General features: G+C 30.9%; 2 protein-coding genes across 3 annotated transcripts; one reads left to right on the top strand and one right to left on the bottom strand.

Annotated features, from left to right (window-relative positions):
• Window positions 1-79: 79 nt before the first annotated feature.
• On the top strand, window positions 80-5,344 carry LOC146529117 (uncharacterized). The gene is made up of 2 exons (XM_085202305.1): window positions 80-1,248; window positions 1,997-5,344. The coding sequence occupies exons 1-2, from the start codon at window positions 95-97 to the stop codon at window positions 2,253-2,255; spliced, it is 1,413 nt and encodes a 470-aa protein (XP_085058431.1). The 5' UTR covers window positions 80-94; the 3' UTR covers window positions 2,256-5,344.
• Vang (Strabismus domain-containing protein Vang) lies at window positions 2,678-14,909 on the bottom strand. 2 transcript variants are annotated; one of them, XM_085202302.1, is made up of 6 exons: window positions 14,784-14,909; window positions 14,471-14,611; window positions 12,271-13,236; window positions 11,006-11,187; window positions 10,658-10,770; window positions 2,678-10,158 (listed from the first exon to the last, which is right to left on the bottom strand). In XM_085202302.1, the coding sequence occupies exons 2-6, from the start codon at window positions 14,554-14,556 to the stop codon at window positions 9,850-9,852; spliced, it is 1,656 nt and encodes a 551-aa protein (XP_085058428.1). In that variant the 5' UTR covers window positions 14,557-14,611; window positions 14,784-14,909; the 3' UTR covers window positions 2,678-9,849. The 2 variants fall into 2 exon arrangements, with proteins under 2 accessions (XP_085058428.1, XP_085058429.1); XM_085202303.1 differs by having other exon boundaries at window positions 14,756-14,866.
• Window positions 14,910-15,057: the final 148 nt, after the last annotated feature.

Below are 15,057 nucleotides of genomic sequence, written 5' to 3'. Positions count from 1 at the left end.
AAGAATTACCTATATACATTCAAACATAAACAATGAAATGACCAACAATCGAACGATATCACTGATAACAACTATCTGACACTGATAACGCGCCATGCACCTATCATTATGTACTCGCCGTTTGACGGATCACGACGAAATGTTGTTTCACGCGATTGTAATTCTTATTTGGCACTGTATTACAGTCGAGAGTGCCTTGATATGTGAAAGTGAATTTTGTGTATGTCGCCATAATAATACGAAGGATACTGACTCAATTGGTGATATTATAACATGTGCGTACAATACAAGAGTTCTGAAACAAGACTTCGATCTACCAAGCACCGTGTACGCTTTGACTTTGTCCCGTAACAATTTAAGTTCGATCACATCTTCGAATTTACTAAAATCAAGCTCCCTGACTGAATTATATCTTAACCAGAATAGAATAACTGAAGTTACTTCTAATGTTTTACATTTACCTAATTTGAAACGGTTGGATTTGAGTAACAACGAACTCAAATATGTGGATAAGGACGCCTTTCAATATATAAAGAATCTAGAATATCTAAATTTAGCTAATAATTGGTTTACCAGCTTCGAAATGATTTCGTTTCATCATTTGGGCAACTTGGTTGAAATAGTTTTAGACGATAACGAGTTGGGTGGTAGTCTTGAGGAAAACAATCTCTTCGATAGAAGCGGATACGGGCTGACTCACAAAATCAAATCACTATCTATCAGTGGAATCAATTTAAAGAGCGTGCAAGAAAATTTCTTTGTTGATGTCTACGATTTAAAAAAATTGGACATTTCTAATAATCATATAGCTGAACTATTCGAATTGCCTTTCACGTTGGAATATTTGGATTTATCTGGCAACCCTATAACAGAAATTTCTGGGGAGGATTTCGCTGATTTAGTAGCATTAAAGGAATTGAAACTGAACAACCTTCATATACAAGAAGTCCCAGACTACGCTTTTTCTTCATTACACTCTCTTACTTCTCTAGAACTCGAGAGAAACGTGAACTTGACAAAATTTAGCATAACGGCTTTTGGTCAGGAAGTATTGGAAGACGCTGATGATATTGTTTTAGAAAAATTATCGTTGAAGGGATCGAGGTTGACCACGTTAAATGAGAGATTAGAAGTGCCATTTGGTCAGTTGGTAAAATTGGATTTACAAGGTAACTTTTGGAACTGCGACTGTAATCTGGTGTGGGTTAAGAAACTGCAAATACCACCGAGAGATTATGAGCATTTGAGGTGAGTGACGGAATGCGCACATTGTATTATTGTTTAACTACAGATTACGCGTTTTTATGAATACCATATAATGTGTATACAGTACAACGTACGTACTTTAATGACACGATATGAGAAAAAAAATCAGAGAAAGTAGCTGATTTTACACTCAATGGATAACCATCCAATGTATAAGTCGTAAGAATATGACCATCGCTCGACAATATTTTTTTAAATTTGACATAGCACGAATTTCTTAATACTAGGTGGTCTCTATTTAAATGATTCCTACTCGAAGAAATGTAATATTTTCATGTCCTCGCTCTGGTAACGCGACAATGCGTGCCGTTGACTTCTGCTACGTATCATACAATCTCGGAAATTCTAAAGCTTCTCGGAAGCTAAAAAAGAACTTATTTTGATTATAAGCACATTTGCTTGTTGCGACCTACATTTATTTTTATAATAGTTATTACGGCTACAAAATATAACTGATTTATATACAATTGAATGCGTGATTTAATATTTAGTTATATTAAACATTGATAAAAAAGTATATTTGCTTAAAGTACATTTCATTCTATTGTTTTTTTTAATAGTAGGTACAACTTTCATTTACTCTTTTGTAATACAAAAGAAGCTTCTTTTCTTTGTCACAAAAATCTAAAATGATTGCTAAGTTAAGATACTCGGTTGAGTATCCACATGGGCGTAGGAATAGCGAAGCTGAAAAAAAGCATAGAATAATATGGATTCTCTTACCTTTCAGATGTTACAAACCAGCTCCATTATATAACAGCAGAATATTCGATCTAAAACCTCGATACTTCTCCTGTCCGGCGCATTCAAAGCACATAGGCATTGTCTTAGCAGTCGCAACTCTCTGTATTTTACTGACTTCTATAGCAATATGGATATTCTTATTTCTGCCAAAATACCAATCTAAGTGTAGATTCTTACAGAACATGGCAACACCGAGCGCTGGGTACACAGTGTTGCCAATACATACTAATTTTCATACTTTATAGTTTTTTTTTAATTTTCCCTTAACTGTGATGATTGTAAATGAAAGATGTTAATTATTTATGGTCAAATGTTATTAATTTATAATATAAATGTTAAATTTATGTTGTTCCTTATTTATTATTCTGGTTTTCTGATATAACTTGTCTTTCTAGTGCTGTTGAAAAATGTAAACCAAGTTAGTAACGGATTCATTTCACATTAGAAACATCAGTTGTAAAAATAAAAAAAAAACATTTGTGAACTCTGCAACGATTTGCTTCAAGTTAATTTAATAAGGAATCTTTTCATTTTATTTATAAATTATAATAGACTAACAAAGGACACTATCAAACGATATTAACTAATATGACCGCTTCATTTGTTTAAAAACTGATGCATATCCACAGAATATCTTTTTCTTTAGACAATAGAAATAAAAACACAATTAAATGTCGCTTTATATATTTATAAAACACAAAAGTGTACAAACCTTATAGATTACAATATGTTGTGCTTCAACTTTACTTCAATAGTAGGCAGGTAATCTTTTGTGCTTTCTAGACTGTAATATGGCTATTTCTATATAAAATTACATGTCTATAAAAAATACTTAGAAAAATTTATGAAAATTTTACACTCTTGCACATATTTAAATTTATTTGTATATTAAAAAGAAAAGAACAATAACATTTTTGGTTATTTTATCAAATTGTATCTTTTATAATAAAAATTTGCTATAATCAGAACTTAAGGTGCTATTTATATTGATATTTTTTTTTAAAGTGTTTTTTTCAACAGTTTTATTTTTCCTTTTAATAGTAGTTTTTAATTCAAAACCTGTAAAATCTTATCCAATACATGCACGAATGTAAAATAAGTTACATTCCCTAATAATAATACATAAAGTTATTATACAGACGTATTTAAAACCTCAATGTCTGTATTTATCTAAGCAGGCACAAGCGTTAAAAAGGCTGCGTTTTGAGCAAAATGACACTTTACTTGATATCAGTCTATAATATTGTTTTTATTTTTACATTACACACGTCGAACTGTGTATATAAATAACTAAATACGAAATAACCTTAAAAAAAAAAACAAAACCTACAATCTGGCTCAAAGGACCAAATTTTTTTATTTATTATTTTATGAATCAATAAACAGTTTTAACAGTTAAATTTTTGCTTAAAATATATGTTGTATTTGTTGTATCCACTGATATAATGACATATTTATTGTTTATTTTTACATTCATCCGATATAAATTCATTAAATGTTTATGAAACATTAATAATATAAATGGGAAATATATTTTCCTTAAATTCGTATAACTTGTTTTTCAAGGAAAATATATTTCCCCTCGACCGAATTCCGGATTTCTGTAATAAATAAAAAAATACATAACAAATCTGACGTGGCAGTTGCTTTTTCGAAATCGATCTTTTATGTAATTATTTCATGAATTCATTAAATAATGACTGAATATTGTTCTTCTTTGGTCGTTTTAGCCAATGTTATAAAAAATACGAAATATAGACTATCTTCTAAGCACAACCTGGCAACTGAATAAATAATTAAATTCAGTTCAATTATGCAATAGTTAAAAATTACTATTTATGAGTATTAAATTTTTTGTACATTTATTATTTACATACAATATATGTGTGTAATATGTATGTTACAAATTGAGTTGAGAGATCTTTATTATAACAGTATTCATTGTTAATATTTAACTGACATTAAATCTTTAAAAAAAAACATGTGTATTAGTAGATATTTCAAGTGTAATGTGATGTAAATATATATTTTTTTAAATCTGTATTGAACTGATGACTGAAAAATAAACTGATTTAAGCCCGCGCCTTTTTGCCTACAATATAATATGTATTATTTGTATATAGATTTAATGACAATTAAATACTTAATGACATTTCAATAATCGTCCGTGAGTGTGACCATAGGAGTATTATAGTATAAGTAGTAAGTTGTAAAACCCTATATAATAATTAGCGGCTAATAAAGTATTAGCGGCTTCGAATCCGCTTCTTCTTGTAAAACGGAACTAAGCTATCCAACTAACCTTTATGTTCGCATCTTAAGATTGATATAAGAATTTATTATAAAAATTCTTTTTATATAATATTCTAGCTTTTTTACTTAATATTCATAATAAAAAAGTGTATTTAATATGTATTGAGATTAATATTTAATTATTACAATAATGATTACATTCAAAAGATTTATTAAAATTCTTCTTATATTAGTAATAATTTATTCTTATATTAGTAATAATATAAGAAGAATTTTTGGCATTTTTTGGACGATTTTTGGCTATTTTTGAATAATTTAAGTAATTAAATCATCCAAAAATAGCCAAATAATCGTTAAAAAATTTAATGTTTTTAAGAAATTTTCGTTTAAATATATTTTTATGGTTTTCGGATTCAGTTTGAAAAAAACATATTTCAATGATAATATACAAACAATTATCTGTTTCGATAAGATGAATAGCGGCGTTGAGTTACGCCACTCAGCCCCCTATCTTTCAAAATTGGTAAAGGAGGAGAATGGCGTGTCTTAACAATAGTTTCTCATCCATCTATAAATGGCGTTTATAAAGTTATGTACCAAAATAAATACATTAAAATTACAATTATGATATGAGCCTTAACGCTATAATAATTAATTATTAATATGATTGTATTTATTAAAGCACTTTGCTGATCAAAAATCGTGAAATATTAAATAAATGAAATGACATATATATATACATACATACGAATAATACGTATACAGGATGGTAGAAACTGAGTTCCTTTTACGGGTGCAACATATTATATGCTAAAATATTCCAAGTGCATACCTAAAAAAATTTAATCGAATAATCCAATATTGAAATCGAATTCAATATAATTAATCGAATATCGAATTGAAAATATTTAATTGAGAACCTCCTCCTCGTTTTGAAAGCCGGTTAAAAATACAGGTTTATCACAAACAAATACAGATTTACTATAAGTATAGATATGGATTGCTATATATTTGCAGGCAAACTCATGCCTTGAATTCATTTAAATGCCGATAACTTTTTTTAATGAACTGATTTTGATGATTTTGATGAAACTTCTAAAGTTTTAGAAGTTAAGTTGAGTTAAAATAAAGCCATTGGTGAAAGTTTTAATTAAAACGGTTGAGTACTTCCGGAGATAAACGTGATCATACATATAGACAGACAGACAAGAAATTAAATAAACATATTTTTGCTTTCTATTATTCATTTTAAGTGTCTCTCTATCCATCTCAATCAAAAATACTAAAGTGCAGACAAAATATTTTTACAGTCTTATTATATATATATAAAAGGACTTGTCCTCACTGACTGAGGTAAGACGCGCGCACAGCCGTAACCGCTGCGCGTAGAAACGTTAAATTTGGACAAAAGTTTACTTTCGTAATCTGGACATCCATTAAGAAGGGATTTTGAAAAATTTTAACCCTAAAGGGGTGGATAGGGGTTGAAAGTTTGTATGGAAAAAAAATTAAATCGGCACCGATTCTTTTAAAACTTGAAATTTAGATTTTTAAAAGTATTTAATAGAATACGTGTTTCATAGTTTTCTAGAATTCTCCCACTAAGGGTGCAAATAAGGGGTTGAAAGTTTGTATAGATTTTTTTTTAATCGGCACCAATTTCTATAAAATTTGAAATTCAGACTCTTAAAAGTATTTAATTGAACATATGTTTCATGGTTTTCTAGAATTCTTCCCCTAAGGGTGCAAATAAGGGGTTGAAAGTTTGTATGGAAAAATTCTTAAATCGCCACTGATTTTTATAAAATTTGAAATTTAGACTCTTAAAAATATTTCATTGAACACATGTTTCATGGCTTATTAGAATTCACCCCTAAATAAGCTAGCGAAGCTGCGCGCGTCCGCTAGTACATATATATATGTAAGTGGATTTACCAGTATGAATCGTCGTTTGAATTTATAAAATTATATTGGGTTCAATTCTGGTGAGGGGAAAAACAGCATGACCTGCATATTTTTCGCTTAAGGAAAAATAATGTGTCCTAGATAAGCAGTATTTTTTTAAATGAAATATTTTTCCTCGACATCTCAATGAATAGAATATACTAGTTTCAATATCTTAATAATTGAGCGACGAAGTGAAACTAAGAAAAAAAACCTGTAACCCCAGTACAGTGAACATACGCACAGTAGAATTTTATAAACAATCCATTATCTATATATATAAAATCGAAAGGTCACTCACTCATTACGAAATCTCAGAAACTACATGTGCAAGGAATCTGAAATTTTGCATAGGAGTTACTTATAGGAGATAGGTGCTCGCTAAGACGGGAATTTGCAATATTCGACTTCTAAGGGGTTAAACTTCGTTACTACAAATGCTAGAAGTCTCAAATTTTGCATAGACGTTACTAGGACGTAGTCATGGAGACAAAAATTAATAATAACATAGTTCACGCGGGTGTAACCGCGAGCGGGCCGCTAGTTATATATAGAGATAATAGAGATATAAACAATATTTGTTTTTCAAAATAAAAAAATCACTTTTTCATTTTTGTCAAAATCTCCTTTGTTTTAATTGTATTAGGCTTTTATAGGGTAGTTAAAACTGTGCTTTCACATAAGGTGGTCAAGATAAAGACCGTATGTATATCGTCGTTGCGCTTGCCAAAACCGCTATGTGTTTTTAGTCAAGTTTTCAGGAGAGACAAAAAATTATCTTATTTATGAAATAATAGCTTAATCAAAAAATTATAAATGCAATATGGTGACAAAATATGTTATGTTTGAATTGAGATACAAGCGAACATGATAAAATGTACCTTTCGTCTGCAATAATTTTTTTTAACCATTTTGATGCACATATCAGAATTGTCTTGTAACCACCATTTCTTACAAGTGAAAAATATGCACATATCAGTTTTGTAAAAGAACATAATCGGATTTATTTAATGTTATTTTGAGAATAACAACAATGTATTAAACTTAAAACAAATATGTATACTAATGATTAGTAATGATAAACGTACGGAATTGTTGGTTTGGCCCTTTTTTACGTGAAAACAGTTAGTCTCATAACGATCGACTCGAAGGGTTGTTAGAAAGTGGTTAGGAAAGGTTTATAGATAGACTAAGCCTTTAATGCTTATCCCTTCAATAACTAGGTAAATTTAATTTTAATAAGCAGAGCGCGACAGTATTTCACGCCAAAACACCGATTGGCCCTGAATAGGGCCCAGGTTCGGCTTCATATGGAGGACTCTTCTCATCTCTGGGCTGGTGCATCAGTACACAGTCACAAACTGAAGTATCATCCACATCATCTGGATACGTGCCACTCCACGTCTGTGTGGTTTGGTACGAACTTCCTTCCACGCGCCATGCAACTGTGGAATAGCCTACCTGTGGCAGTGTTTTCAGGTTGATACGACATGGATACCTTCAAAAACCACGTTTTCTCCTTTTTTACTCTGATGTTACACGAGGTCGTCGGCGATGGTGGTCACTTACGATTAGGTAACCTGTACAGGTTAACCTGTATACCGTTTGCCTTATCTTTTTTTCAATAAACAAGGAGGGTTTTCCAAGCTGAAGCTGAATAAGGACATATCTGCGATCGACAATCTTGCAATCTAGATTAACAAACTTAATAACTTTATCAATCGAAAATGAAATTACAGAAAACATAGACTTTGAATGCCTAATAAAAGAGTTTGCAGATAGAAAAGCAATAATTTTAATTTTTTTTTTAAATAAATGGTTATTTCATTGTACCCATTCTCTTTTTTGTATGTTATTGAATTGTAGTTAGGGGCGCCGAAAAAACTTCGCCCAGGGCGCCGGTAGTGCTAAAACTGGCACTGTATACTTTAAACATGTGTGTCGTGATGTGCTTGCTCTGCAGTAATGATTAAACTTGAACTTTTGGCCCTAAGCCTAAAACCATTCTCACAGGCTTTTTACAGAAGCTGACTTACAAGAAGGATTTCTGGGTTTGCTTTCAGAAGATGATTGTGGTTTGGTGGCATACAATTTATTGGCTTTATCTTTTTAATTTATGTCTTTTAATTTATGGCTTTATCCATGAATTAAAAGTATCGTTAGTTAAGTGTCTTTAACAATTGTATTAGGTACGCCTTTCCTATGCCTCTCTGCTTCGTATTAAAGTCGAACTTTTTTTATTGTTGTATATTTCATCAATATCCATCTCCTTGAAGTTTTCTCCAGCTTATTTATATAGTATGAAGTGACCAGTTCCGAGTTCGGCTGACTTCCGCCTTACAAATTCTCCAGTAGCTTCATCTAGGTACAAATTAGTTATATTTTCAACCAATACTATACCTGCTCGCTCTGAATCTGCCATTTCTATCGGCAGTGACTGAGATTTGAGCTCTGCCTCATTATATACCGATAAGGTAGGGCTCGAGTGACGGTTCCCCTTAATGTATTATATTACATAATGTATAACATTCCTCATCGAATCATTGCTGCTGGATCATAATTGCACATAACGAATTTGTCATTGCCAAAAATAAAAATGAAGTGCACATATAAATTTTGTTAAATCGACTTCTAGACGGAAATACTACATATTTGTTTTTGTAGGCTATGCAGAGTACTATTTTAATGCTATTTATCGAATAAAAAAAATCAAAAAAATACACATAACGGTTTTGGCAGGCGCACCGACGATATTATTGTTTTATAGTTTCACACTGTATGCCACCTACATGTCACATATTTACATGAAAATCGAACCTGCGACCATTGGGATTACATAAAATATTATTTAAACTAAATTATATTAGCTACTTATACAAATGCTATAATTATAATACAATACAAAGAAAATTGTGCATTATTTTTACTATGCTTAAAATAAAAATATGACACAAATGTACAAAACAAACTGTCAATAAAACAGTCAATATTAAATGCTGTCAAGTCTTATTTTTTATTGAAATTGTAGAGAAACAAAAATGAGAGGAATAAATTATAAAAAATACAACCATAATTCAATAATATATAAAAAAAGAAATATTACTAAAAACATAATTGTCATATAATTTTGAAAAAAAAAAAAGAAACAAAAAAGAAGAATGTCAGTCTCATATCACTATCTTCTAAAAAAAATTGTATTATGGAGTTGTATTTTGAAGTATATTGATTGAATTGGATTATTTTAAGCTTATAAATATGAGTGTATATTTATAAAAATTGTCGTTGTTAAAAATTTTAAACATTGCTTCTAAAATGAAGCCTTAAGTCATCTTGGAAGGCTTTTAGAACACCTAAGCTTATTATAAAGGGTATATATAAAAAGTTTAAAATGAGATATATATTTTCAGATCATTATATAATTGTAAAAAACAATTAAAAGAGGAATAGGTGAAAAACGACCGCCTCCATAAGACTAAGCTTAGCTAGAAACTTTTATATTTTAATTTACTTTTTACAAAACTAATTGAAACTAAATATAATATTCGATACAGTCCATATGTCACTAATTAAGACTCTTCAGTTAGACTAAATATAGTCCATATGTCATACCAATCTGTGTCCATCACGGACTGAATATTCCTGTCAGACTGACGTTTCAGAATTTAGTCTCAATACAAACCTATTCGACTTGGGGTCAACAACCTCTTCTGTTAGGCTAAATTTAGGCAATTGTTTTATAGAGCATATTAAAGATATGTCACCTTGTCTTAGTTGAAATTCTATATTGTCTGCTAACGGGCGGGCTAGCAGTTCGTCTGATATTAGCGACCATCTCTGTATTGGTCTGGCTTCTTGTTCTGCTGATAAGACCGGGCCTTCAATGAGGAATGGCTCTAGGAAGGCTCGGGGTGATGCGTCTTGGGAGAGACATCGGGCTAAGTGGGCTAGAACCTAGAATAAGTGGAAATAGAGTATTAGTTTTAAGATTCTCTAATATAACATTAATGATGAGGATCTCTTCGAATTTTATTAATAGAAATATACTAATATTTTAATTTATAAAATTCGAAAAGACATAATATTTAGATTACATATTATTATTATTATTCATACTTATTAACCACTTATTTATTAATATATAAACTTAAAAATTAATAAAAAACACAGCTTCACGTGTGTGTCTCTCTGTTCACTTCACGCCGAATTTTTCGAGACATTGCGTGTTGAGTGGCGGAACTCAAAGCCGGACTTTTGCTTTGGTGCCAGAGCAAAGAAATGAAAATGGGAATCCTTGAGTGGGGATTGAGCCCACATGTCGTGCCATAGCAACACCCTTGTGCCCCTGCCCCTCGACGGCCTTAAACACTCTGTAATGTTGTAATATTTTAAAGGCTCCTCGAGTTTCGAATTATCTAGAGTCAACAAAGTAACATTTAAACATCAAACTTACAGAATCAGCAGAATGTCTTGGCTGCTGACGTGTTGCTCGTAAATACTTTTGTAAGGCTCTGGCAAGAGATGGAAACACTGCTTGAGCTGCTTCACGAGGACCTAGGGCTCCACCTGGAAAGGCAATTACATTATTATTCATTTTTCCGACTGATATCTCAGAGATTATGTGTTGAGTGGTAAAACTCACACCATTCCCCTGATTGACAATCAAATTGTCTCAATCAAATACAGTCAGATTGTCTGACAGACAGATCGCTGCGCCACGGTGGCGATGATAAGCGAAATATAAATATACATTTGTATAAAATAATAACGAGGCCAGTCGAAATAAAAAACAAGCTATCACCATTAGCAGCCGACAGTCTAACTCTTCTAACATGGGCGAAGGCGTCCTCAGCCGCAGAGAGAAGGCGAGCTCTCCGCTTCCTTACTCGGCGCTCTCTCTCCGCTTCTTCGTAGTATCGCTCGTTGTGCGTGGACGAGTCGCGCCGGCGAGACGCTGAGCCGGTCGCTGACCCTGTTGTTGATCTGGTGGGAAAAAATTGTATTTAAAATAATCGAAATTCGTAATTAAGTTACAAGATCTGAATTACATTATGCCCTTAAAAAATACATCTTCAACAAAAATTTCATCACTAATTTTTACAATATAGTATTAAATATTTTAGAAATATATTAATAAAAAAGAAATTAGATATAACACAGATAAAATTGAATAAGAAATCCAGTGACAAAAATAATACAATGAAAAATTTAAAAATACATTATGATTGCATTTTTTTTTGTATAAAAAATGAAAATGTTTCAATTGGTTTTAAATTTCAATTAATAAATAAGAATATATTAACTCTAAATTTTAAAAATATACTTATCCTCTTAATATTAAAAATGTAAAAAATTCTGAATTTTAACGCAAGAACTACTAAACAGATTTAGATAAATTTTTACAGTTATGTAGCTTATACATCAGACTAACAAACATGGTATAATTTAAATGTAAAGATTCTGTATAATATGGTCATATGATAATGACCTTAAGCGGGCGAAGCCGCGTGTGGGTCGTAAGTTTTTATATATCATCTCTATTTTTCATTCATTAAACACACAGATACCAGATAGAAAAATAGATGATTGAATGAGATGATTTTAAATTAATTAATTTATAATATCAATAAGTTTTTTTTTCACAGTGTGAATGAAGTACTAATTTTACTATTATTGTGGCCTACTAATTTTACTATGATTGTTTTTCATGTTAAATTACATGAGATAATAACAAACGTCCGTCTGATCGTCACACTTCATGGTTGCCCAAATATGAAAGCATAAAGGATGATGCATAATTACATATTAACGAAGCATGATTATATATTAACAGATACATGATTACATATTAACAGATACATACATTTTTTAATCATCACGCATATTTCATGTTGTGATGCATGTTTGGTGTATATGCATAGAATCTATTACCTAATATCATTAATAAGTAAATCTAATCTCTAAGATCTAATAATCAAAAAAATTATAAATATTAAGTTTATATTCCCTGTTTCTACAACAAAAAATGGAAAAAATAAAAAAAACATATGAAAAAGAAAATCTCACCTTGTTTGTCCAGTCGGTGTATTTGTATTAGAATCTACTTCATAAAATTTAATACTAGCTTGTGCCTTCCTCTGAGACTTAGATATCGGTATTTTCTCCAGATAAGGATTATATATGGTGAATTCTGTATAATACTTTTGTAGCACCCATACAGCAGCTCGCTGTATACTCAATTGTCCTATAGAATATGACCTGCTTTCACCATCTGGACTTCTCACTATCTTTATATAGTACACAGGTTCCAAATGTCTTATTTCCATTAATATTACACCAACATAATGTATAAAAATCAATGTATCACCAAAACTAGACACATATGACACTAATGAAGTATAATCCATAGCTTCCTCACCAACTGATAATGCTTTTGTCGCTTCATTTATTTGAACGAAATAAAATAACCAATAGGAAAACGAGCAAACAGCCAAAATAACAAGCATCATAGCCCTAAAAACAAATATACGTGGCAGCACTGAGTTTCTAGGTCTCAAAAATACCGCCCAAATGCCTATAGCTAGCAATACTAACTTAAACGCTAGTGATAACAAAATCCCTTTACACTCCGCAGTACATGATAACAATTGAATAATTTGGCTGGGCTGTATAGCTTTATTATCAGATAATCCTGGAAAAAAACCGAGTTTCGGTAAAACAACCATTGCCAGAGGACTGATAAACGAAACCAATGACAACCCTAAAGCTACAGTTGTTCCAAAATATCTAGAACAAACGAAACCTAAGCCGGTATCAGATTCTAACGGCCAATTGCTAACATCTTCCATTGATTGGGAACCCTCGGAGGTATTTCCTGTTACGGCAGTAGTGTTTTCCCCCCAGTTCTCATCTTGGGGTAGGATCTGGACTTCGATAACTTCTTGCCCATCCCGACCGATTTCAGAGTTTATGTTGACGCTTGTTTGGAATGGTGCCATGTTTTCTGAGTCTTTTCTTTGTGATTTTGTGCTTCTGTAACCAAAAAAATAAATCTGTAACTGATATTGCATTTTTAATAAAATATCTGCTTTTTTTAGATAAAATATCTACTATGCAGAAATATTAAATCCACCAAAAAATCACTTTCATGTAAAATTTTGATAACATAATGACTTGCACTGTCAAAAAGTTATCAGATCACATGTTTTAGTTTTTATCAGAGCCAAGTTTCTGTCTCTACACACCCTAACTCTATGTATAAGCCTTAATTTCACAAGCCACACCTTAATCAAACTATGTTGCTTGGCCATTTCGTTACTATAAGGATTATTAAAATAGAATAGAAAACACTTAAATGCACAGAAAATAGGGTAGAGGGACAAAAAAAACACATCAATATTGTTTTAGGCGCATTGTCCAGACAATGGAAAGAGGATGAATAAATAACATAAATAAGTTGTGACAAGCATATAAGACTTTCTGTGCAATGTTTCCAGAATTCAGCAGAAAATGGGGAACAGTGTCTTAACATGAGGTTCCCTCTGTCTACCCTGCTATGTGCGGGATACAGTGTGAAACTGATTATTTTTTTACTAATTTAAAATTATGATTTATATTATATATTTGTTTTTTTAATTATATGTTTGTTTTTCATGGAACTGTATGTTCAACTAGTATTAAAAACAATAGGCTTTTAGACAGTAGAATTAAAGAATATAAGAATATCTGTACCTTATACATTGGCACCATTATATTGTAATTAAACTTTAATTTATGAAGTCACTCAAAGATAAGATAATAACTGGTTTCAATTTTAATATAAAAACTATAAAGTTTTAAAGACAAAAGTTTGAACTAAAATAGAAATCAATAAGTGAGTGAAGTAGATTTAGGTTAGTTTTCTAATATCCTTTTTTACTTTAATGATTAAATAAGTTTTTGTGTAGTATTGAATCAAATAATATATAATTAGATTAGAAAAATACTGTCAGTTTACAAAGTCCTTTTAATAATTTTATTGCATAAAAAGTAAAATTTATAGACAAAAATTATTTTATATCAGATAAGTATCCAGATTTAATATTTTCTTTAAATATAAATATTTATTTTAAATATGAATTAAGAATATACTAAAATAATATAAATCTTTTTAATTAGAAAAACCTTTCTATACCATAAACTAAGTCCTTATAGTTAAACATTCTAAAAACAGTTGAACCCCACGAATAGTTTGTAGAATAAATATAACATCATTAAATAAACAAACCTTGTGCTCCTGTGCGTGTGCTGCCTATGCCTCGAGCTCCGCCGGGATCGGCTACTTATCTCAGATCTTACTGACTCAGTCTCCATAATTGTAAATTAATGTCCACCTCCACTTTAGCCATGAGCAGTTTTCTCTACCAACCTGAAATAATACACCATGTAATCGAGTCACGGAATCAGAGCAATTAAAATGCTACTTCACGGAAGTATGCACATTAAACGGGATAATTTTTTGTGCAAAGACGTCAATCTACACAACAGTAAAAAGAGTATTTATTGAACTAACTATTTTATCAAGTATCGATTTAGATTACCCTTGCATTATTGATATTTATGGGATTTTCTAATAGGAGCGTCGTTTACAAGTGTCGTCTAGACGATTTCATATTGAAATTATTGAAAACTACGCGACCAAATGAATTGACATATAATTGTAACCGAAATTATGTTGTCTCTTTTACACTCATTCAATTTTGTTATATCTGTCCCGTGTCCGTTGTCAGTTTGGTATTTCAATTTTTTCATCAATAATTGTCAGGCTTATACTCGTTCAGTAATTGCAAAAATAACAAAAAATAAATATCAAAA

The sequence above is a fragment of the Heliconius melpomene genome, chromosome 18 (genome assembly GCF_056956725.1).
Source record: "Heliconius melpomene rosina isolate 202511_hmr_F chromosome 18, ASM5695672v1, whole genome shotgun sequence".
Classification (NCBI taxonomy): Eukaryota; Metazoa; Arthropoda; class Insecta; order Lepidoptera; family Nymphalidae; genus Heliconius; species Heliconius melpomene.
The sequence above is the reverse complement of the archived record's forward strand: the minus strand, read 5'-3'. Positions and strand labels throughout refer to the sequence as shown.

Excerpts from the sequence above, each read along its gene's own strand:
- LOC146529117 (XM_085202305.1), top strand. The coding sequence starts at position 95 with ATGCACCTATCATTATGTACTCGCCGTTTGACGGATCACGACGAAATG. Across the intron at positions 1,249-1,996 it reads AGAGATTATGAGCATTTGAG|ATGTTACAAACCAGCTCCAT; the intron begins GTGAGTGACGGA and ends CTTACCTTTCAG.
- Vang (XM_085202302.1), bottom strand. The coding sequence starts at position 14,556 with ATGGAGACTGAGTCAGTAAGATCTGAGATAAGTAGCCGATCCCGGCGG. Across the intron at positions 11,188-12,270 it reads ACACCGACTGGACAAACAAG|ATCAACAACAGGGTCAGCGA; the intron begins GTGAGATTTTCT and ends TTTTCCCACCAG. Across the intron at positions 10,771-11,005 it reads TAGACTGTCGGCTGCTAATG|GTGGAGCCCTAGGTCCTCGT; the intron begins GTGATAGCTTGT and ends TTGCCTTTCCAG.